General features: G+C 40.7%; 2 protein-coding genes across 2 annotated transcripts; both read left to right on the plus strand.

The window, feature by feature from the left end:
- Nucleotides 1-514: 514 nt before the first annotated feature.
- Nucleotides 515-1,101, plus strand: LOC141845545 (transcription factor ILI6-like). Its single transcript, XM_074733604.1, has 2 exons — nucleotides 515-738; nucleotides 828-1,101. The coding sequence occupies exons 1-2, from the start codon at nucleotides 592-594 to the stop codon at nucleotides 993-995; spliced, it is 315 nt and encodes a 104-aa protein (XP_074589705.1). The 5' UTR covers nucleotides 515-591; the 3' UTR covers nucleotides 996-1,101.
- A 9,159-nt stretch (nucleotides 1,102-10,260) lies between these two features.
- Nucleotides 10,261-19,073, plus strand: LOC141845386 (ABC transporter B family member 19-like). Its single transcript, XM_074733450.1, has 10 exons — nucleotides 10,261-10,348; nucleotides 13,432-14,477; nucleotides 14,549-14,603; nucleotides 14,673-14,848; nucleotides 14,967-15,131; nucleotides 15,234-15,529; nucleotides 15,822-16,138; nucleotides 16,265-16,488; nucleotides 16,689-18,605; nucleotides 18,726-19,073. Exons 1-10 carry the CDS (start codon nucleotides 10,261-10,263, stop codon nucleotides 19,071-19,073), a joined length of 4,632 nt encoding a protein of 1,543 aa, XP_074589551.1.
- Nucleotides 19,074-19,923: the final 850 nt, after the last annotated feature.

A 19,923-nucleotide genomic window follows, 5' to 3' on the forward strand; every position in this document is an offset into this window, starting at 1 on the left:
ACTAACTTTTAAACTAAAGTTTTACCATTCAATTAAGTAGCCATGCGGCGCATAGCTATGAGACAGACTCATGGCTACTACACCACCCGCTCGTTAATAAATGGCACATGCCACATGCAGCAATCAGGGGAGGCATGCTGATCCGACAAACTATCAGTTAAATGTCGTTTGTCAAACGGCCCTGCTCGTTCCCTTGTTATCTCTCACCACCCATCGGCTTCTCCCAATACAACTGCCTTATCTCAAACTTTTAATATAATACTGACATCGAATATTTAATGTCACATGCTCAGTTACACTTCAATTTGGCTATGTTAATTAACTAGTTAAACTGCACATGAGAAAAAAGATACGTATCGTGGCAACATGGCGTATCCCTGGATGTGATTCCCTCTCTCTCCTCTCTCTCTCTCTCTCTCTCTCTCTCTCTCTCTCTAACCAATTGCATCACTGCTATTTAAATGGAAGCAAGTCGCCCATTTTGTTCTCTCCTTCACCAATTAGCCAGCCTTCATTCCTCTTCCCCATTTCCTATATACTGCATCTGTACACATACCGCATTCTCAAATTGCTCCTTGTGGAATCTGATCGATGGCGAGCAGGAGGTCTCGGTCACATCAGTCGAACTCATCCACCAGGACAAATGACGAAGAACAGATCCTGCTGAATCGCCTGGCGTCCAAGCTGCAGCAACTTCTCCCCATCGCTGCCGCTGATCATCACTCCCATTCCCGCAGAGTAATTAATTAGGATTTATGTATATACATAGATATTCTCATTAACGATATATTAATAAACAAAGAATTCGCAATACTATACTACTGCAGCATGTGTCGGCCACCAACGTCCTGGAGGAGACTTGCAGGTACATCAGAAGCCTGAACCGCGAGGTGGACGACTTGAGCGAAAGGCTCTCCGAGTTGCTGCCCGGTGGCACCGGTGCCGAGGCTGCTGCTCAAGCTGAAATCATTAGGAGCTTGTTCCATGGCGATTGAGAATGTTAGTCGATGTGGAGAACCAATGTAGGAGATTAATGGAATTCGATGGAGAGTAGTTCCAGAATACCTAGTTATGCATGACAGTGACTTTGATGTACCAAGACAGCGCAATAATTTTCTATCTTCCATCGCTCTCCTACTTGGCTACCTCTAGCTTCTTTGTCAGATAGGTTTTGGATTGATCTTGGAGTAGTAGTGGTGCATAGCAGTCCTCGTTCGTTTCTAGCTCTTGTCACGTTTTCAGTTGACGTTGTCTCCGGTGGAAACCCCGCCACATCATCATCTCGTCCAGCCTTGACGCGCAGACTTCCGTGTAAGAGATCATTAACGGCCGCCACTTTTGCGATGGCATGTGTTTCGATACAGTGCACGGCAGAAAGGCAGCTCTATAAAGCTTTCATTATATATAAAAAATAGACATATATAATTTAATTTAGATCATGCGTGTACTTAGATCATATATAATTTTTTTTACTAAATTAGAACTCATTAATTATTAAAATAGATGATCTTTTCTTCTAATTTAATTATGGGATAAATCTGAAATATATATATACATCTTTTTCTAATATACTAATATATATAAGTAATAATTTAATTATAAAAATTCTAAAATATTTTAATATGTTTATTTAAATAACACAATTGAAATTATTTTTATTATTGTATTCTCATGAACAAAAGTTTTGGTGAGAACAATTTGTCACTTTATTTCGTCCGCCTAAAGCTTTTGACAAAATTATTATTGATCATGTTAATTAATCTGTTAATAAGTATGATATTAGTAATAATTTTTTTAGTATGAATATAATCATTATTAAAAGCACATCGACAAAAAATACTTTAGTACTGATAATTGTCTGATATTTATTGTGGTTAAAATTTCATATTATTGCACTGAGCATATCAAATATAAATTATACATAGAAAATACCTAAATAGGAGGGATAACCTATATATAATTTGAGCTTGAGCTTCGGGTAGGAAGATAACAATGTCGGAGAGAGATAGGGAAAACGATATATAGGAGGCTGTCGATGGCTAGAAAAAGTTGACAACATGACATCCTAATCCAAATACACCAAATAAATGTGGCTATATATATATATATCAGGGGATGGTTAAATTTTGTAATACCATTACACTAAGAGAATAAATATATATTTTTTTTATATAGATGATATCAATTTTACAATATCCAAACCACTGAGAGTCAATTCAGATTTTGAATTAAAACTACTATTCTTCAGTAAAAAAGCATAATTCGCTACCTCAGCAGTCTCATATGGTCGACCGACCTTACGATTATCTGTGAGGAGATAAATCGAGAAACTGCTATTGGCCATGACGAAAGAGGACATTGCCTCAATTTCGCTGAGATTATATGATATAGACATATACATAGTAGTATATATAGACATCATCGAATATCCATAGGAGCCTATGTATGCATGTCGATATGTTGACCACATATTGATCACAAAGAAAATATTATTAAATCTACAGTATAATAATCTTTAAATAAGTCAAAATTTGTAACTGAACAATATATGCATGCATATATAAGACTAGTTAATTAGAGATATCCCTTAAGAAAATTATTTTGTTAACTACACAGTCACTATATTAATTCATAGCTTCGATGATCAAAATTTCAAATAGATTGAATATATTTTGAAAGGGGAAAAAAGTTAGGGAGAATGTATATTTAAAATTTTGAATGGTTATAAATATATATTTTAATATTACTTAGTCTAATTAATTGTAGTTAATTAAAGAAGTAGTAGATATAATTATATGCACAATCTATTGGACTACCACCTTAAGGCCGAGATGGACTGAAATATCTCAAGGAAGAGACACCAAATGGTCGAGCTTGACAATATTGTTTTGATGTGGTTTTGTAAAGGCTTAAAGTCTGTTTTAGAATTATTATATTCATATTGTATATCAAGTATGCAAGTGAAAGTTTCTTAATAAAACATTGCAAGTGCAATGGGAAAGTCCAAGAAGCGTTGACAATATTTTAAGTGGGTTAATGTCAATCGAACATTTGGCAAAAGGAAGTCTTGCAAGTGCTAGCGAAGTTGGAAGATTAATAGGAATTGACAAATGCAGTCGTGGTATGTCAAGATTGACTCGATACCTAATAAATGATAAAATCCTGATAGATAAGGTAGACTAGATACTTGATAAATAAAATTCTAGTAGGCCAAAGTGGATAGAATAGTTGATAAATGATAAAGTCTCGGTAGGTAAAAAAATGATCGGTACATAGCATGGAAGAAGTTCAGAAAGTAATATTTTAGCAAGTGAGAAGTGAGAGAGTGACTTATATTTTGGGTAAGGGTAGTTATTTTACTTAGGTATATCGTAAAAACTTGGCAAAGAAGTGTCATGCTAGATAGAATAAAGATTATTCTAGAAGTTCATTTTCATAGATAGATTTTAGAGAAGAAATAAGAAATTTTCAAACGTAGAAATGTTATCTTTAGGATTATTTGAAATAAATTGATTCAAAATAAAAATTAATTCCTAACATTAACTAAATAATTATTTAAATAAATCCAAAATCTTGAGATGTAAAAGATGAAAATAACTTTAACAAAAAGATAAAATCTCAGATCCTCTGAAAAGGCTTTAAAAAATATTTTTGGGCCCAAGACTAGGCTATTACAGGTTCCACCTAATAACCAATTATAAATTTGTAGAAAAAGAAAAACTAGCATGCGCATGCAATCTAGGTGTATTTTCGTAATTATTAAAACATATCAGTTTTTTCACCATCTTCCTCTCCGGGCACCGATTCTTGTAATATCCTCGTTTCTGGCACTTGAAGCATTGGATGTAATCCTTGTTCCCCCGGGCTCCTGGCATCGGTTGCTCCTTTGCTGCCAGTGGTGTCGTCCGAATCTTACGAGTAGGACACTTATTTTTGTAGTGCCCTCTCTCCCTGCATTTAAAACAAATAATATGGAATTTAAAATAAACTTTTAAATTGTTACCTTTCTCCCCCTCCATCTTTGCCATCTTGCTCCCTTGGCGGTTAATCCAATCAAGAGCGCATCGGCTCTGATACCAGGATCGTTAGAATGCGCTAGAGGGGGTGAATAGCGCATTTTCACTTTTCGTTCGTTTGTTTTCTATCAAAGCACTTGCAGTGAAATTAGTAAACAAAACACAGGGGACTCGCGGATTTACTTGGTTCTTAACCCCCCAGGGTTAGTACATCCAAGGCCTATGTACGAGATGTGCCCGTCGACTAGTGGTCTCCTTTCCGAATGTTGTTCGGAGGCGGAGAAATCTGTCTTACAGTCCGTGTAAGCAATACAAATAATAGAAAGGAAGTAAGACAATAATAATAAAAACAAACACTTATGTAGAGCCGATCCGGAAGTCCTAAGCGTCGCGCACTCCTCCTGGAACTTCTCTGGTTGCAAGTGTTTGGTCTCGGTCGCGTTCAACGGCACTACTAGATGAGGAGAGAAGTTTTTGGCTTGAATCTCCTTGTTTCTGCACGTTCACCTCCTTTTATACTGCACCTGAGTCGACTCCAAACTTATCTGAGTCGACTCCAACTGACGTGGCAGATAAATCTTCATTCTGCTCGTTATCCACTGCCTGAGTCGACTCGGATGAATAGTTGAGTCGACTCCAACCACTCGAGTTGACCCAAGCTACAGTTGAGTTGACTCCAAAGACCATTTTTGTAGAGCTCTAAAAGGGCTTTGAAATGCATATGACCGTGCCTCGTTGAGTCTCGAGTCAAAAGTTATGACCCATTGAAGTCAGACTCCACATGTGTTGCCCTTGCATCAAGATTCCTGCAACATAAGCATGCAAACAAAGCAATACATCCTACCCTTATTTTGTGGGTCTAACTTCATATTTCTAGCGAAATCCTAGGTTAGTTTGACGCCTACTGTTCTACTGTGGGAATGCGTCCTTATCCACTCCACTCTGGAGAATTTACCTTTGCCAGCTAAGTCCTTCTGACTTGTTGGACTTTTGCTCGGCTCTGTCCTTAGCCCCCCAGGATTTGTGCTGCGGTTCGGTCCACCTGACCAACCCAGACTTCTGCTGCGACTCGATCCTCCAGATTAGCCCAGACTTCTGCTGCGACTCAGTCCTCCTGACTAGCCCAAACTTCTTGCTGCGGCTCGGTCCTCTGGACCAGCCCAGACTTCACTTGGTACTTCGACTCTGTCAAGATTTCCGCTTGATCCTCCAAATCAGGACTTTCCCTTTGCTTAGCCTACAACTAGGACTTTCCCTTGCCTAGCTTCACTCACCAGGACTTCCCTTGCCCGATCATCTAGATCAGGACTTCCACTGCCTAGTCTAACCGACTAGGACTTCTTGCTAGTCATCTGACTAAACTTCACTCACTTCTACACATCCAAATATCAGATCCTGTTTGGGTCAACCCTTGGTCAAACTGACCAAACCTAGATGTATTGTCAAACATCGAAACCTTAGGAAAGATCTAGTGCTTCTTGCACATCTTTCTGTATTTCATGTCATTATCCAAAGTTTATCGCATCCTTTATCTACGTATTAGGCGTATTTTCTCCATTTCCTAGTTTGAAAGTTTGCTCTTGTGTTTATGCTTTTGCAGGATGGAAATGGAGCAAAAGAAGGTGAAACGGAGAATTCAACGATGTCAAGGTAAGACAGGACCGTGCCTCCAAGGCACAATCGTGTCTCATCATCCTGAGGGGTCATGCTTATAAGGCACGGTCATGCTTCAACCAGAACTCCTGCTGCTGAGGATCGTGCCTCATAGGCACGATCGTGCCCCCTACCAGAGCCGTCCAAGCTTCGGGTCATGCCTCAGATTTCATTCAAAGTCAGCTTCAGGTCGTGCCTATCAGGCACAGCCGTGCCTCATTTTCAGAGAAGAGTCAGGGCAAGGTCGTGCTTATAAGGCACGACCGTGCCTATTTTCCCGAAGAACATTTACTCTTGGCTGTGCCTCACAGGCATGGCCATGCTTGGTTTCCCGAGGAGCAGCTGCCCTTGGCCATGCCTGATAGGCACGACCGTGTAACGAGGAAGTAGAGGCGTGTCTCCTGGGCCATGCCAAGAGGCATAGCCGTGTGGCATAGGGCTGACAACAAGGACATATAAATACCCTAATTAATTGCCCTAATAAGAGGGGAAGTCCTTGGAGGTGATTAAGAGCCACCGTAGCCACCATCTGGAGCAAGAATCAATGATCTATCCATCCGTTCGGGACTACTCCACCACATCCATCCACCGTCGATGACGAGATTGCAAGACAAAGAAAACCACAATCATCGATAAGTTTTATTTCCTTTTTCTATCTCAGATTTAGGATCTAAAATATATTTCTTTCAATCTTCTTCGTGTTGTAACCCCCCCCATCATGAAGTAGAACCTTAGATTCTAGGATGTAGGAGGAATCGAGATATATTGTGGATGATTGTAACTATGGATTTGTGTTTACCATATTCTATGATATGTTTATACATTTACTTTATGGATTTGTGCCTTGTGCTTGTTTGATGATATGTTTGTGAATTTGTATGAATTTATAAGGATGAGGGTGAGTTGTGGTTTAAGGAAAACTTAGGATCGTATGATCGGAGTGCCTTATGACACAAGGTGAACCTTTAACCGAACTTTCCGAGGGGATTCTTAGGCTACAATGAATCTTTATAAGAGATAGCTAATGGTTATTGATTGCTAGGGAGAGGTATTTAATTGGGTACTCGGTGATAGAGGGTAAGACACTAGTAATATTGTTGGAGTGCCCGGTGACAGCGGGAGAGCTATAAATTTTCTAATCATTTGCCAAATATTTTATCCATTTCAAAGATATTTCTAAAAATAGTTTTCAAAATTCTAATAAGACTATTTTCAAAGATAAATTTCAAAATAAGTTTTGAGATTTCAAAATTTTTCAAAGGTACTTGAAAGCTTTTCTAAATACTTTTAACAACGTAGCAAAGTAAAAAATAATAATTTTCTGATACCAATAATTACCCAAAAGAATTAAATATAAGCAATCACATCAATAAAGAAGTTCATTGAAAAATTTACAACTCAATTTGAAGGAGATATCTTTTGAAACATATTTTCCAAATGTTTTAAAAATACTTAATAATTTTCAAAATAATTCCGACGAACTTAAAAAAACTTAAGGAAAATACAACTTTGTAGAAAAAAAAAGTAGAGACTCAAGATAGTACGCAGATTATTGAAGCTAAGGATATTTGTGTTGATCTTAATTCTCAAAGAAAAAGAATAGACATTGTTATACTTAATTAAGTTTACTTGGAAGACTACGAACATATCTTGGGCCAAGTACCGTTATCCCAAAGATGAGGAGGAGTTTTATTGCACTAAAGTCAATTAAATAGAAAGATACCAATAGAAGGAAATTTATGAAATTTTAAAGGTGAGATATGGTAGGTAGATTCATTTAATAGATACATTGCAAAAGACTTGTATCATCTAGAGATATCCTTGGAATACATTAGATGGTTAGCATATGTAGAGCACTCAAGTGGCATATGTATATCAAGATAACAAATGAGAAAGGAGCAAATTTGTCAATTATTTGCAAGTGGAGGGATCGTGCATGGGATCTTCCTCTCTAGCTAAGAGTATAATTGGTCGACTCAACAGCAAATGGGCTTGAATGAGGTGAAGTCAAGAATGCAAATGAGATGACTTTGAGTGCAATAGTGGAGTAGGCTAAGAGGAACATGACCATTTTAGACTATCACCTTGGAGTTTCAAATGGAACAATGGAGTAATATATTGCCAAGGTAGAGAATATTAGATTTCACTACACATTGAGCTCAAAAGGTCCAACTATTGACCAAGTACAAAATAAATCCTTTTTTAGTGGTTTTACATGATGGAAACTAGGACATAATTTCTTACTGGTGAAGTATTCTAGAGCTTACTAGGCATCTTGGGATACATTTAGAAGCTATCAAAGACCAAGAGGTTTGTAGAGAAGAGGTTATCTTCTCGAATAGTGTTTTATTTTTTGGTGTTCTTGGAGCACTAACCTGAGGTTTTCTACTTTTTCCATTGGTACTGAGGGAGAAGTTAAAGAATTGAGAGATCTTTAATATAAAGATGTGTGAACATTGATATGTTCAATTTTCATTATATTTTTACTCTCATATTATATATAGGCTTATATAAATGCAAGTTTATGTCAAACCACACTACATTGTTCGTATCATTTATATGATTGTGTTGTTCTACAAAGGGAGATGAAGATTGCAACACACATGAATAACTTTATTCTGCATTCTAGTGGTACTAATTTTGAGTCTACAAGTGTGTAGTTTGAGCTTGTAGAATCTAGCAACTTGTGTTAAACTATCTATAATCCCTTTCAATGGTATCAAAATCACTTGTGATTATAACACTTTGTGATAATCATATATGAATCAATAAATCTTTGACAATAATCTTCTCCAACTCGAAATCGATTTGTCTTCAAACTTCTTCATATTAAACTTACAAGCGTTTTGATGCCCTATGCTGTGGTACCAATTCTTGAGAAAATACTAATAGAGCCTTTCTAACCAAAACTTTGTGCAAGTAGAGAGAAAATAACCCAAGATTAGACAACCACAAATACAAAAGACTTATATGGTTCATAGAAGCATGTTGCAATGATAAGAAACCCTGTTCGCAGTCCTGAATGCTATAAGGCAGTCCTTGCAATATAAGATGATGCTACTAATTTTGGAACTACATAAATGATATATTTGGAGTCTTGATTAGAAAATAAAAACGAAAGAAAAAAACTCATATCTGACTCATCCTGAGATGGAGAGTTGGTTAAACTTGCATTTTCCTAAGACCAAGTATTTCGAGTTCATCAGGTTTTTGAATAAGTCCTAGTTGGCAATCAACGAGTGTAGAGGACATAAACATTTCTCCAGTCGACATTTGTTTCGAGTTTATATTCTCTGAACTGATAACGAAGCAAACATAAATAGTTCAATGGTTCTAGTGCTTGTCTTCAGTTTGGGTCAATTTTTTATCTCAAAGTTGATATCATTTCATAGCCTGATTTGTTCTCAGATTTCTAGATACTTTTGTTACGTTTGCCAACTGGTGGAGTCCTATTCAAAATTGCCAAGTGAGCTAGAAGATGAGAACAAATAGCATAGATTATATCTGCCGGCTAACCATTAATTGTCAGAATCTAAGCACAGAAAATTAACAAGTTTTTCTTATTAATTACAAATTTTTGTGGGTCAAGTCCAGCTTGAGAGACATTGACTTGATGAATAAACTACTACACGTAGCTGACGTAAAATAAGTGAACCATAAACCAACATGTAAGACAACGTTTCTTTCTCAGAGCAGAACGAATGCCCACCCAAATATAATATATGCTGTTGTCAATTCCTCTTTGTAAATTCAGATTAGTTTTAGTACATATTAGACTGATTAAAGTCACTCGTTGACTTGATCTTCTCTAAAATCGAAAACAGTTATAATTTGAAGTGGCTAAAAAGAGTTGAAGAATCTCTCTTAAAAAAATTTGCAGGCTGATAGTGAAGAAAATGTTTGTTATATTTTTGTCAAAGCTTGTTAAAATATTTATTTTTTTAACAAGAATTAGATAAAATCAAAAGGATGTTTTTTTAATCATAAGGGATGTACCTTTGGATTTATCATAAAAGAAATATATATCACCGTTCTTGTCTTCAAATTTGTCCTTTAAACCCGCTCAAAGCACTAAACCCACCTCATCCATTAGCTAAAAAAACTCAACCAACAACTCTTAAAAAATCCATAACCCAAACCTCGTTATTATTATTTGTTATTAAAATCCACTTCACTCTTGTTGGTTTCAATTGTGCCTTAAGTGGTCCCGTGTAATTTTAGATTTTGATCTTTAAGTAAAGCATTATTTCATATATGTGTTTGAGTACGTAAAGACTTGAAGGAACACACATGTAGGTTAGAGTCTCTCGACAAGGTTGAAGTGTACGGATGTTGTCTTGGTGTGGACAAAGTGGTATGCTCAATGATTTCTAGGTTCGAAAAGATCAGGGAAAGATAGTGTAGGATTTTCAAGGAACTACAAGATGATCAACAATGAGGTAGTGCTGGAGTTGCTTTGGAGTAATGAACTAATGCGGGCAGGTTGACAACTTGATGACTTGAGGTCCATAAGTGATCGGAGACGGTTACATGAGGTAAACAGAAGGAACATAAGATGAGAAGCATCGAGATAGGATGATAGTCAAAGGAGATGGACTACATAGGCAAAGGAATGAAGGATGACATATGGAGGAGCCAAGGGCTCTATGCATCTAAAGGATTGAGTAATTTAGCAAGAGGTGACTAAGGGTGAAGTTAAGTTGGGATGGTAAAACTTTATTGAGCTATAAATGTTGAGTAATCATTATCCATAGAAATGAAGGTAGAACTCAATATCGGCTAACTCAACTTTAGAGGTGGTCATAGTTGTTACTGCTTTTGAAGTTTAATCGACTAGTGGTTGGAAAACCCAATACCACAAAGTGATTTAGGGTTTGAACCTTCACCAATCAATTGATGTGGAGTTTAGACAACTGGTGGTAGAGATGATTAATAAAATAGACAGTCAATTGATCAACTAAAACTCTAAAATTGTGATTAGCTAGATTTTATGATTTGGAACACTCGATTAATGCGGAATCTAGTCAATATATTGATGAAAAAGTTGGCTAGGTCTAAAGAGCCAATGAATAGAATAGTTTTATTCGTAGCTGAGTCAATTAGGCAATTAATTGATAATAAGCAATCGACTGATAGTGAGTTACTAGTTGACTAATTGTTGATTTTTAAAGCAATCAAGAGACATTCTGCACAATAAGCAGTCTGATCATGAAGGATCATTTGAATGATGGTGCAATCCAATTGATTGATAGACAATAAACAATAAGAAATATTGGAGGATTAAATCCTATAAAATGAAAGATCATTTGAGTCTTGAAAACTGGTGAAAATAAGATTAGTTAAATCTTATGAGAGCTTCTCCCTTGTACTCAAGCTTTCTTTGTAATCCTTGTACTCTCTTTTGCTTGTAAGAGGTTTCTCCACCATTGAATGAGTTTCAAGAAGGAGAAATATAGTGTCTTTTTAGAAGTGATCCACCAACAGATCGTAGGATTACTAAACCACATAAAGTGTCTTTGGCGATGAATTCATGAATCATCACAAACGTTGGCGATGAATACATCATTTATCGCCAAAGTTGGCGACGAATTCGTCATTTGCCGTAAATTGGTGACGAATTCATGATTCATCATCAAATTGCGATGATTTTTGTGATAAACATTAATTTAGCGATGATTTCCGTGATGAAAAGTATTACATCGCTACTTTCGCAACTAAATTAGTTTCATCACCAAATTCATAGCAAATTGGCGATGAAATAAGATTTCGTCGCCAAGTTACGACGAAAATATTTTGTTGCTAAGATTCATTACTAATAATCTATATTTTTGTAGTAGAATATACTGAATTGATCCACTATGAGAAAGTTTCATGAATCGTTATATGAGTGTCATTAACTTTTTCATAGTGACTATTAGTATGAATAGTCCTTAGACCTGAAGTTATTATAGTTGCCTACATAAGGAGTTGTATACTTTGATATCGTCAAATGTCACCTGTAACAAAGTGGACTATAAAGTCGATCACTGAGTATACAATAAATTTTGAGGGATGTGAGTAATGTGGATGATATCTATCCCTCCCATATGATATAAGTGATATCTGTGGGTCCCTTGATCGAGTAAAGACTACTAGAACGCATGGTCATGCTCAAATAAGTCAATATAAGATATTGAGCTCATTTGCTTGAGTGAGTCTACTCGGAGAGCAAGAAACATAAAGATTGATAAGAGAATGATATGGTCTATGCCTCATTGATCAATCTCGATATTGAGGATAGAAGGACAAAGTTATATATTATAATAAACATGGAAAGGTTAGGTCAGATATCAACTTTCTCGTCACTTGGGTAGTAATGATGTATTGTTAAATGACGCTCGTTATTTATATGTCTAAAGTGATTTAGATGCATTGCCAATGTTATGAGAACTTATTGGGGCACACACAAAGAATATGATATTTCAGAGATAAGTTAATTTTAGTTTAACTAAAATGTGATCCGAAATTGGATTAATTGAGTTAAACTCAAATGAATCCAATTGGATTATGGGATTGAGTCTAATCCGAGTTAGAATCATTTATATTAGACTCAACCATTTAATAATGGATAATGTTCATTAAATGGTTTAATGAAATATTATGAAAGAGGAATGCTAAGGGACATTCTATTCATTGGATGAATAAAAAATGAAGAGCTAAAAAGAATACCAAGAGTTTTTGGTATTCATTATGATTTATGGGCATTAAGAGGAGGGGAAGCTCAAGGGGCAAAGACTCTTTTTATTCATTGGATGAATACAAAAATGCTTCTTGTAATTTTAAAAGAGAAAGAGTGCTCATCATCCCTCTTCTTCTTCCTCTCCTTCTTCTTGGCCGAAACACACAAGATCCTCTTGTTTTGTGAACCATTCCTAGTTGCTAGCACAACTAAGGTACATCTTTGAGATTGCGATTGTGTTCGTGTGAACACTACTAGAGGCATGACCATTTTGATCGTGTAGAGATCCGACGAACTAAGGACTAGCGGAATACGCTAAGGGCACACAATAACTGTATAACTCTTAATTAGAATTTTGTACGATTTTTTCATATGAATCATTGAATGGGATCCTATTTTTGCTACGTATATTATTAGTTTTCGTATAAGAGATCCCAACAATCTATAAATTAATTCAAACAATATGTTAGACCAGAAGAGGCTTGGGTTGGCCAAATTTATTTGAGCAGGGATTAAGGAGCAAATTTGAAAGAAAATTATGGATGGATAAGATGAGCTTTGATGATAAATTAAAAAAAACACTCTTCTGTTATTTACCCAATTTATACATAAATCTAAAATAACTTTTTAATATTTTCACAAATGTATGATAGTTTAATTTTTTTCATTAAATATTTATTAAAAATATTAAAATTCTATTCATTTGCCATTTTAAAAATTATGTGATAGGTACATGGTATTTTACCAACTTCACAAAAGTCTTGTATGATAAATTTAAGTTAATAGTGCGTAAGAGTGATGTTAAATTTTTTTTTAAAAAAATTCTTGACAAATTATCCAAAATGGTAATAATATTTCCTTTACTATTTTTTGTTATTTCTGATATTTTCTATATTTTTTTTGACTCATTTGATCTACAATGATACTTCTTTTGCTATTTTACAATTTTAAATAATTTAACAATTTCCATAATTTTTCACGAAAGAAAATAAGAGTAGCAATATCAACAGCCATGGTATTAAATTAAAATAATCATTTTAACAGAAGCTTTCAATTCCATAGTACCCTTTGTTAATCTCACCCACCAATATCATTTCTTCCGCGATATAAATCTTTTCTTGTTCTTTCCTCCATCACATCGATCCCTTCGCGCCTCGAGCCTCCGCTCTCCTCTCTCCTCTTCCATGGCCGATTTCTCCTTCGACGTCGACCGCCGTACCACCTCCCGCGGCCGCTCCGCCATCCGTGGCCACCACACCACCCCCATCGCCTCACGTAGCCCCGCGCCTCGCAGGAGATCCAGCCGGCCCATCCGCGACTTCGACGACGACACCTCGTGGCAGACCTCCGTCTCGTGGCAGGTCGAGCCTACCCGATGGGGAGAGCTGACTGGTTTCGGAGCCGCCGTATCCCCGTGGACGCCGCCTGGCTACGACACCCCCCGTAGTGACCACAGCTCAGCCGTCTTCCTCCACCGGACGGCCCGAGATTTCTACGTATCTGGTAACGCCAATCCGCAAGGTGAACGATCGAGAAGGCTTCCACTCCGGAGCATCGAGCTCAGCCGCTCCGACTACTCATCCGCGCTGGTTGCCAAACGCCGACGCGACCGGCCTAAGAACTCTGTCATCGACAGCTCCTTCGACAGCGTGTTCGATTACAGCGAAGCGAAAGCAATTCCTCCGAGGAGCTATGGCAACCCCCTAGATGTTGTTTCACATGACGCATCATTCTCCCAGGGCTACGAAACCTGTGCGACGCCGAGTAGGTGGCGGGATAGCAGTGCGAGTTTGATTTGTAAACCAGGGGATGCGCACCGAACATATGATGAAACACCTGACGGAGGCGATGAAAGTGAGAGTGATTACGATAGCGACAGCGATGAGGAAGATGTGCCGGTGAGCCGGACGGTGGGTCTCTTTGGTTTGTTCAAGTATTCGACTGCGTTGGACTTGGTTCTGGTTTTCTTTGGCTGCATCGGGTCCTTGATCAATGGCGGATCGCTTCCTTGGTACTCCTACTTGTTTGGGAATGTCGTCGACAAGTTGGCCACGGACTCCGGAAGCCACATGGTTAAGGAGGTCGAAAGGGTAATTAAGTTGCACTGATGCTCAAATACGTAATGCTCCTTTTCTTACATGTTGGATCTTTGCGTTTGCAGATATCTCTTTACATGATTGCACTTGCGGCAGTGGTTGTCGTCGGATCTTATATGGGTGAGCGAGAGATGGAGTAGTAATTAATTAGTTGTTTGAGATACTTACCTTGTATATGTTTGGTCGCAGAGATTACTTGCTGGAGATTGGTTGGGGAAAGGTCGGCGCAGAGGATTCGACGAGAATACCTTCGAGCTGTGTTGAGGCAAGAAATTGGCTTCTTCGACATGGAGATGAGCACGGGAGATGTGATGCACGGCATATCCAGCGATGTCGCACAGATCCAGGAAGTAATAGGGGAAAAGGTATGTTGACGGCTTCCATCATTTTACTCCACTATCATTTAGAAGATCAAAAAGAAAAAAACTTATTTTATCATTATGGTGGTCTGTTGTTTATCTTATTGATCTGAATGTGATGGAGATGGCGCATTTTGTTCAACACATTTTTACATTCGTCTGCGGCTACATGGTGGGCTTCCTCAAGGCATGGAAGGTAGCCCTGGTGGTTTTCTCTGTTACTCCAGTGATGATGATCTGTGGCATTGCTTACAAGGCGATTTATGTCGGTCTCACAGCAGAGGAAGAGGTTAGAGACGATATATAATATATAATCACTGATCGATGGATCCTATTAACTACGACATCATGTTGACTGCGTTGTGTTCGTGTTTGAAATTATTTGTAACAGGCCTCTTACAGAAAAGCTGGCAATGTAGCTCAACAAGCAATTAGCTCGATCAAGACCGTTATATCATTGGTGATGGAGGACCGAATGGCAACAAAGTATAAGGAGTGGCTCGATAAGTCTGCACCCATCGGAGTGAAGACAGGGTTTGCGAAGGGTGCTGGCATGGGTGTGATCTATCTCGTGACCTATTCACAATGGGCTCTGGCCTTCTGGTATGGGTCCTTGCTGGTGGCCAAAGGAGAGATAACAGGAGGAGCTGCCATTGCTTGCTTCTTTGCTGTTAATGTAGGCGGAAGGTACTAGTTCTACCTCTCCTTCACATTCGTTCGCTTCTTATAACTAGAGCTAGTGCAATCACAGATAGATTAGAGTGGTAATAGTGATTTGAACAGAATCAGTTCTTCAGAGTTAAAAAGGTCTTTGTTTAAACGCCGTAGAGAGAGAGTTTCAATAGCTTCTTCACGTACGTAATTCTCTAAAGAAACCGTAGCTAGTAGTAGCTATTTCATACTGTAACGTATTACTTGGGATATGACCTATTTATTGAAACTTGAAAAATTAAAATCCTCTTCGCATGTGGGGCTGCAGGGGGTTAGCTTTGTCATTGTCGTACTACGCCCAGTTTGCTCAAGGTACGGTGGCAGCTGGCCGGGTGTTTGAAATCGTTGATAGAACACCAGAGATCGATCCATACAGCACAGAAGGGCTAGTGCTCTCATCGGTAAAAGGTCAAGTGGACTTTAGGGGTGTTGATTTTGCGTATCCTTCGCGCCCAGGGAGCATCGTACTCAGAGACCTCAATCTCTCAATCCCAGCATTGAAGACTTCAGCGCTTGTGGGTGCCAGTGGAGGTGGCAAATCCACCATCTTTGCACTCATAGAGAGGTTCTATGATCCATTGCGAGGTAATGGATGGATTGAATTTGTTAAAACGCCATAAAGTTAGTCTGTGCATCCGCTGTCAATGCAGACTCAAGATTGGAGGATTGGCATGACACGTTAGTTGATTTTTGTTTCTGTTTGGCTGCCAGGATCAATATGCTTAGACGGTAAGGATATAAGGACTCTAAATATCAAATGGCTGAGAGAGCAAATGGGGCTGCTGGGGCAGGAGCCTATCCTCTTCTCCACTTCCATAATTGAGAACGTGATGCTGGGCAAAGAGAATTGTAGCAGGAAGGAAGCTATGGCCGCCTGTGCTGCTGTAAATGCTGATACCTTCATATCCGGGCTCCCTGAGGGATACGACACACAGGTGATGCTCGCTGTCTGAAACTTTAGCATTGAATTGAATGTGTAGTTCCACCACTTACATGCAAGGTAGAAGATTATTAACTATATATCCACATGTTCTGTAAGAGGAGGAATTTATATGAAGATTAGGTTCCAAGTTTTTTACACATGAACATTGTATCCTTTCTCTTCTTATTGTCGTTAGTGTTGTGCAAATGGCAGGTAGGTGAACGTGGAACGCAGCTGTCAGGGGGCCAGAAGCAGAGGATTGCGTTGGCACGGACAATAATAAGGAATCCTAAAATCCTCCTCCTCGACGAGCCCACAAGTGCTCTAGACCCCGAATCCGAGGCTGCCGTTCAACGGGCAATCGATCGACTCCCCACCGGCCGGACCACCGTCGTGATCGCCCACCGCCTCGCCACCGTTCGGTCAGCCGACATCATTGTGGTCGTCGACTCCGGCGCCGTTGTCGAGTCCGGACGCCATCAGGATCTCATGAGCCGGGCTGGGCCTTATGCTGCTTTAGTAAAGCTCGCGAACGACAACACCAACGTCAAGAACAGTAACGATCTTATTCGGTCGATGGCATCGGACCCGCGCAATGAGGTCCAGTTCAAAAGCTTCGGTGAGGTTTCCGCCTCTCACATGATGCAGAGCTACGCTAAGCCCCTGCAACTGCAATCGGTGGAAGAACAGAAACAAATGCACGCGCAAAGAGCTACCAAGATTAAGACCTCCGAGATATGGAATCTTCAGAGGCCGGAGGCTCCGGCTCTGCTGGTTGGCTTCCTCATGGGTATTGTTGCGGGTGCTATCTTCTCCATCTTCCCTTTGCTCCTCGGGGAAGCACTTCAAATCTACTTTCATTCCGATGCCAAAAAGATGAAGCGGGATATCGCGCGCCTTGCCATTGTGATAGTGGGCCTGGGATTGGGCTGCATTGTTACCATGACAGGCCAACAGGGCTTCTGTGGTTGGGCCGGCGCTAGACTAACCGTCCGCGTCCGGGATTTCCTGTTCCGGGCAATCCTCCGGCAGGAGCCTGGGTGGTTCGACCTCGACGACAACTCCACAGGCGCGCTGATCTCCAGACTCTCCATGGATTGCATCGCCTTCCGCTCTATGCTCGGAGACCGCGTGTCGGTCCTGTTGATGGCCTTGGGCTCGGCCGCCGCCGGGCTGGGCGCTTCGTTCACGCTCGACTGGAGGCTGACACTGGTAGCCGCAGCCATGGCGCCCTTCACCCTCGGAGCTAGTTACTTCAGTTTACTCATCAACCTGGGCCCAAAGGTGGAGAACGCCGCCTACGCGGCCGCAAGCAGCGTGGCCGCCGGCGCCGTTGGCAACGTTCGGGCCGTCGCAGCTTTCTCCGCTCAACAACAAATCGTTTCCTCCTTCGACCGGGCCCTGTCGGAGCCCATGAGAAAGTCAACGAGCAAATCCCACCTGGTGGGCATTGCACTCGGACTGTCACAAGGTTCGATGTACGCCGCGTACACCCTGACGCTATGGGCCGGCGCGCGCCTGATGGAAACGCATCGCTCCAGCTTCGGGGACGTGTGCAAGGTGTTCCTCATCCTGGTGCTGAGCTCCTTTTCGGTGGGCCAGCTGGCGGGCCTGGCGCCCAACACGGCGGGCGCCCCTGCGGCCGTCGACCGCGTCCTCAGCATCATGAAGCGGCGGCCAGCGGTGAAGACGATCGGGCGAGGGCGGAGGGTGGAATTGGGGAGGGGGCTGGAGGTCGAGCTGCGGAAGGTGACGTTCGCGTACCCGTCGAGGCCGGGGGTGGCGGTGCTGCAGGGTTTGTCTCTGCGGGTGAAGGCGGGGAGCACGGTGGCAGTGGTCGGGGGAAGCGGAAGCGGGAAGTCGACGGTGATTTGGTTGGTGCAGAGGCTCTACGATCCGTCGGCTGGGAGGGTGAGTGTTGGGGGGATAGACGTGAGGGAGGCGGACTTGAAGTGGCTGCGGAGGGAGTGCGCTCTGGTGGGGCAAGAGCCCTGCTTGTTCGGCGGCTCCATCAGGGAGAACATTGGGTTCGGGAACCCCAACGCTTCCTGGGCGGAAATCGAAGAGGCAGCGCAGGAGGCCAACATCCACAAGTTCATATCCGGTCTCCCTCAGGGCTACGAATCCCAGGCAAGCAATTACGTTCATATATATCCGATCCGATCTCTGGTTCACTTTTAATCGTATCACAATCGTAAATAATAACTAATCTTAATTGGGTGATCGCCGATTCAACTTCCTCCTCTGTAGGTAGGGGAGAGCGGGCTGCAGCTGTCTGGCGGGCAAAAGCAGCGGATAGCGATCGCCCGCGCCGTGCTCAAGAGATCGAGGATCCTGCTGCTGGACGAAGCTACCAGTGCGCTGGACGCGGAGTCAGAGAAGCACGTGCAAGAGGCGCTACGAATGGCCTCCGTCCACGCCACCACCATCGTGGTCGCGCACAGGCTCGCCGCCGTCCGTCATGCTGACCGAATCGCCGTCGTGCAGGAAGGCAAAGTGGTGGAGTTGGGGAGCCACGAGGAGTTGGCTGAGAACCACCCTGGCGGGGTCTATGCCACTATGGTCCGGCGCGAGATTGAGGCCCAAGCACTCGCTTAACTCAACCATGATGTTGCTTAATGTGGTCCGGTGAAAGTGAATATGGGCGAGCCAGTGTTTTTTCTCCTCGCTACTTCAAATAATTTAATTTGTTATGCAGATCGAATAGATACGATGGAGGTGTTACAAACAGTACTGTTATTTTTCCACAGTGATCGACTTATTTCATCATTGATAAATGACTGCTTTTCCATGTCCTCTCTCTCTATATATATATATCAAAACAAAGCACAATTATAACATTGACTCAGATTTTCTATTCATGATATGTGTGCCGAAGTGTCGAACAAGTATTCGAGGCATAACATATAAATGCTCATATGAGTATCAATACATTTACTGCAAAGCAATCAACAGTCTATTGCTCGTCTTCCATAGCAACACATGAAAGTTCAGATAGATTAGCTTTTATTTTCAATGTCAAACAATTACCTCTGTAGGTACTCCTGTATCATATGCATCCCAACAGCCTCCTCTGACAATCCTCCATCCGTCCTCTAGGGCCTCAATGCCTCCAACTCCAACACACATGCCAAGCAAAAGTGTCTGAGCACTCTTGGCTGCAGCAGCCTCCATCAGTATACGGCTGCTCGTGTGCCTCCCTGATTGAGCCATACATATATGATCCCCCATACATCCATCTTGAGTCTTGCATCCCTATGTTCACTTTTAACAAGTGATCAACTATCAATTGATTTGAAATATCTTTACCACGAGTTGTTTGTTGCAGACTAAATAGATCTTTCTTGATGAATCTATTCATCTTTATTAGGTTTTTTGATAAAGCCTTAGTCATTAACGGATTTGAAGTGCATTTACTGCGAGCCGTTTGTTACAGACTAGATAAATC

Source organism: Curcuma longa, chromosome 14, assembly GCF_044706935.1.
Source record: "Curcuma longa cultivar G26 ecotype Majalengka, Jawa Barat chromosome 14, ITB_CL_G26_1.1, whole genome shotgun sequence".
Lineage (NCBI taxonomy): Eukaryota > Viridiplantae > Streptophyta > Magnoliopsida > Zingiberales > Zingiberaceae > Curcuma > Curcuma longa.

Excerpts from the sequence above, each read along its gene's own strand:
- LOC141845545 (XM_074733604.1), top strand. The coding sequence starts at position 592 with ATGGCGAGCAGGAGGTCTCGGTCACATCAGTCGAACTCATCCACCAGG. Across the intron at positions 739-827 it reads ATCACTCCCATTCCCGCAGA|CATGTGTCGGCCACCAACGT; the intron begins GTAATTAATTAG and ends ATACTACTGCAG.
- LOC141845386 (XM_074733450.1), top strand. The coding sequence starts at position 10,261 with ATGGACTACATAGGCAAAGGAATGAAGGATGACATATGGAGGAGCCAA. Across the intron at positions 15,132-15,233 it reads GTCTCACAGCAGAGGAAGAG|GCCTCTTACAGAAAAGCTGG; the intron begins GTTAGAGACGAT and ends TATTTGTAACAG. Across the intron at positions 16,139-16,264 it reads GTTCTATGATCCATTGCGAG|GATCAATATGCTTAGACGGT; the intron begins GTAATGGATGGA and ends TTTGGCTGCCAG.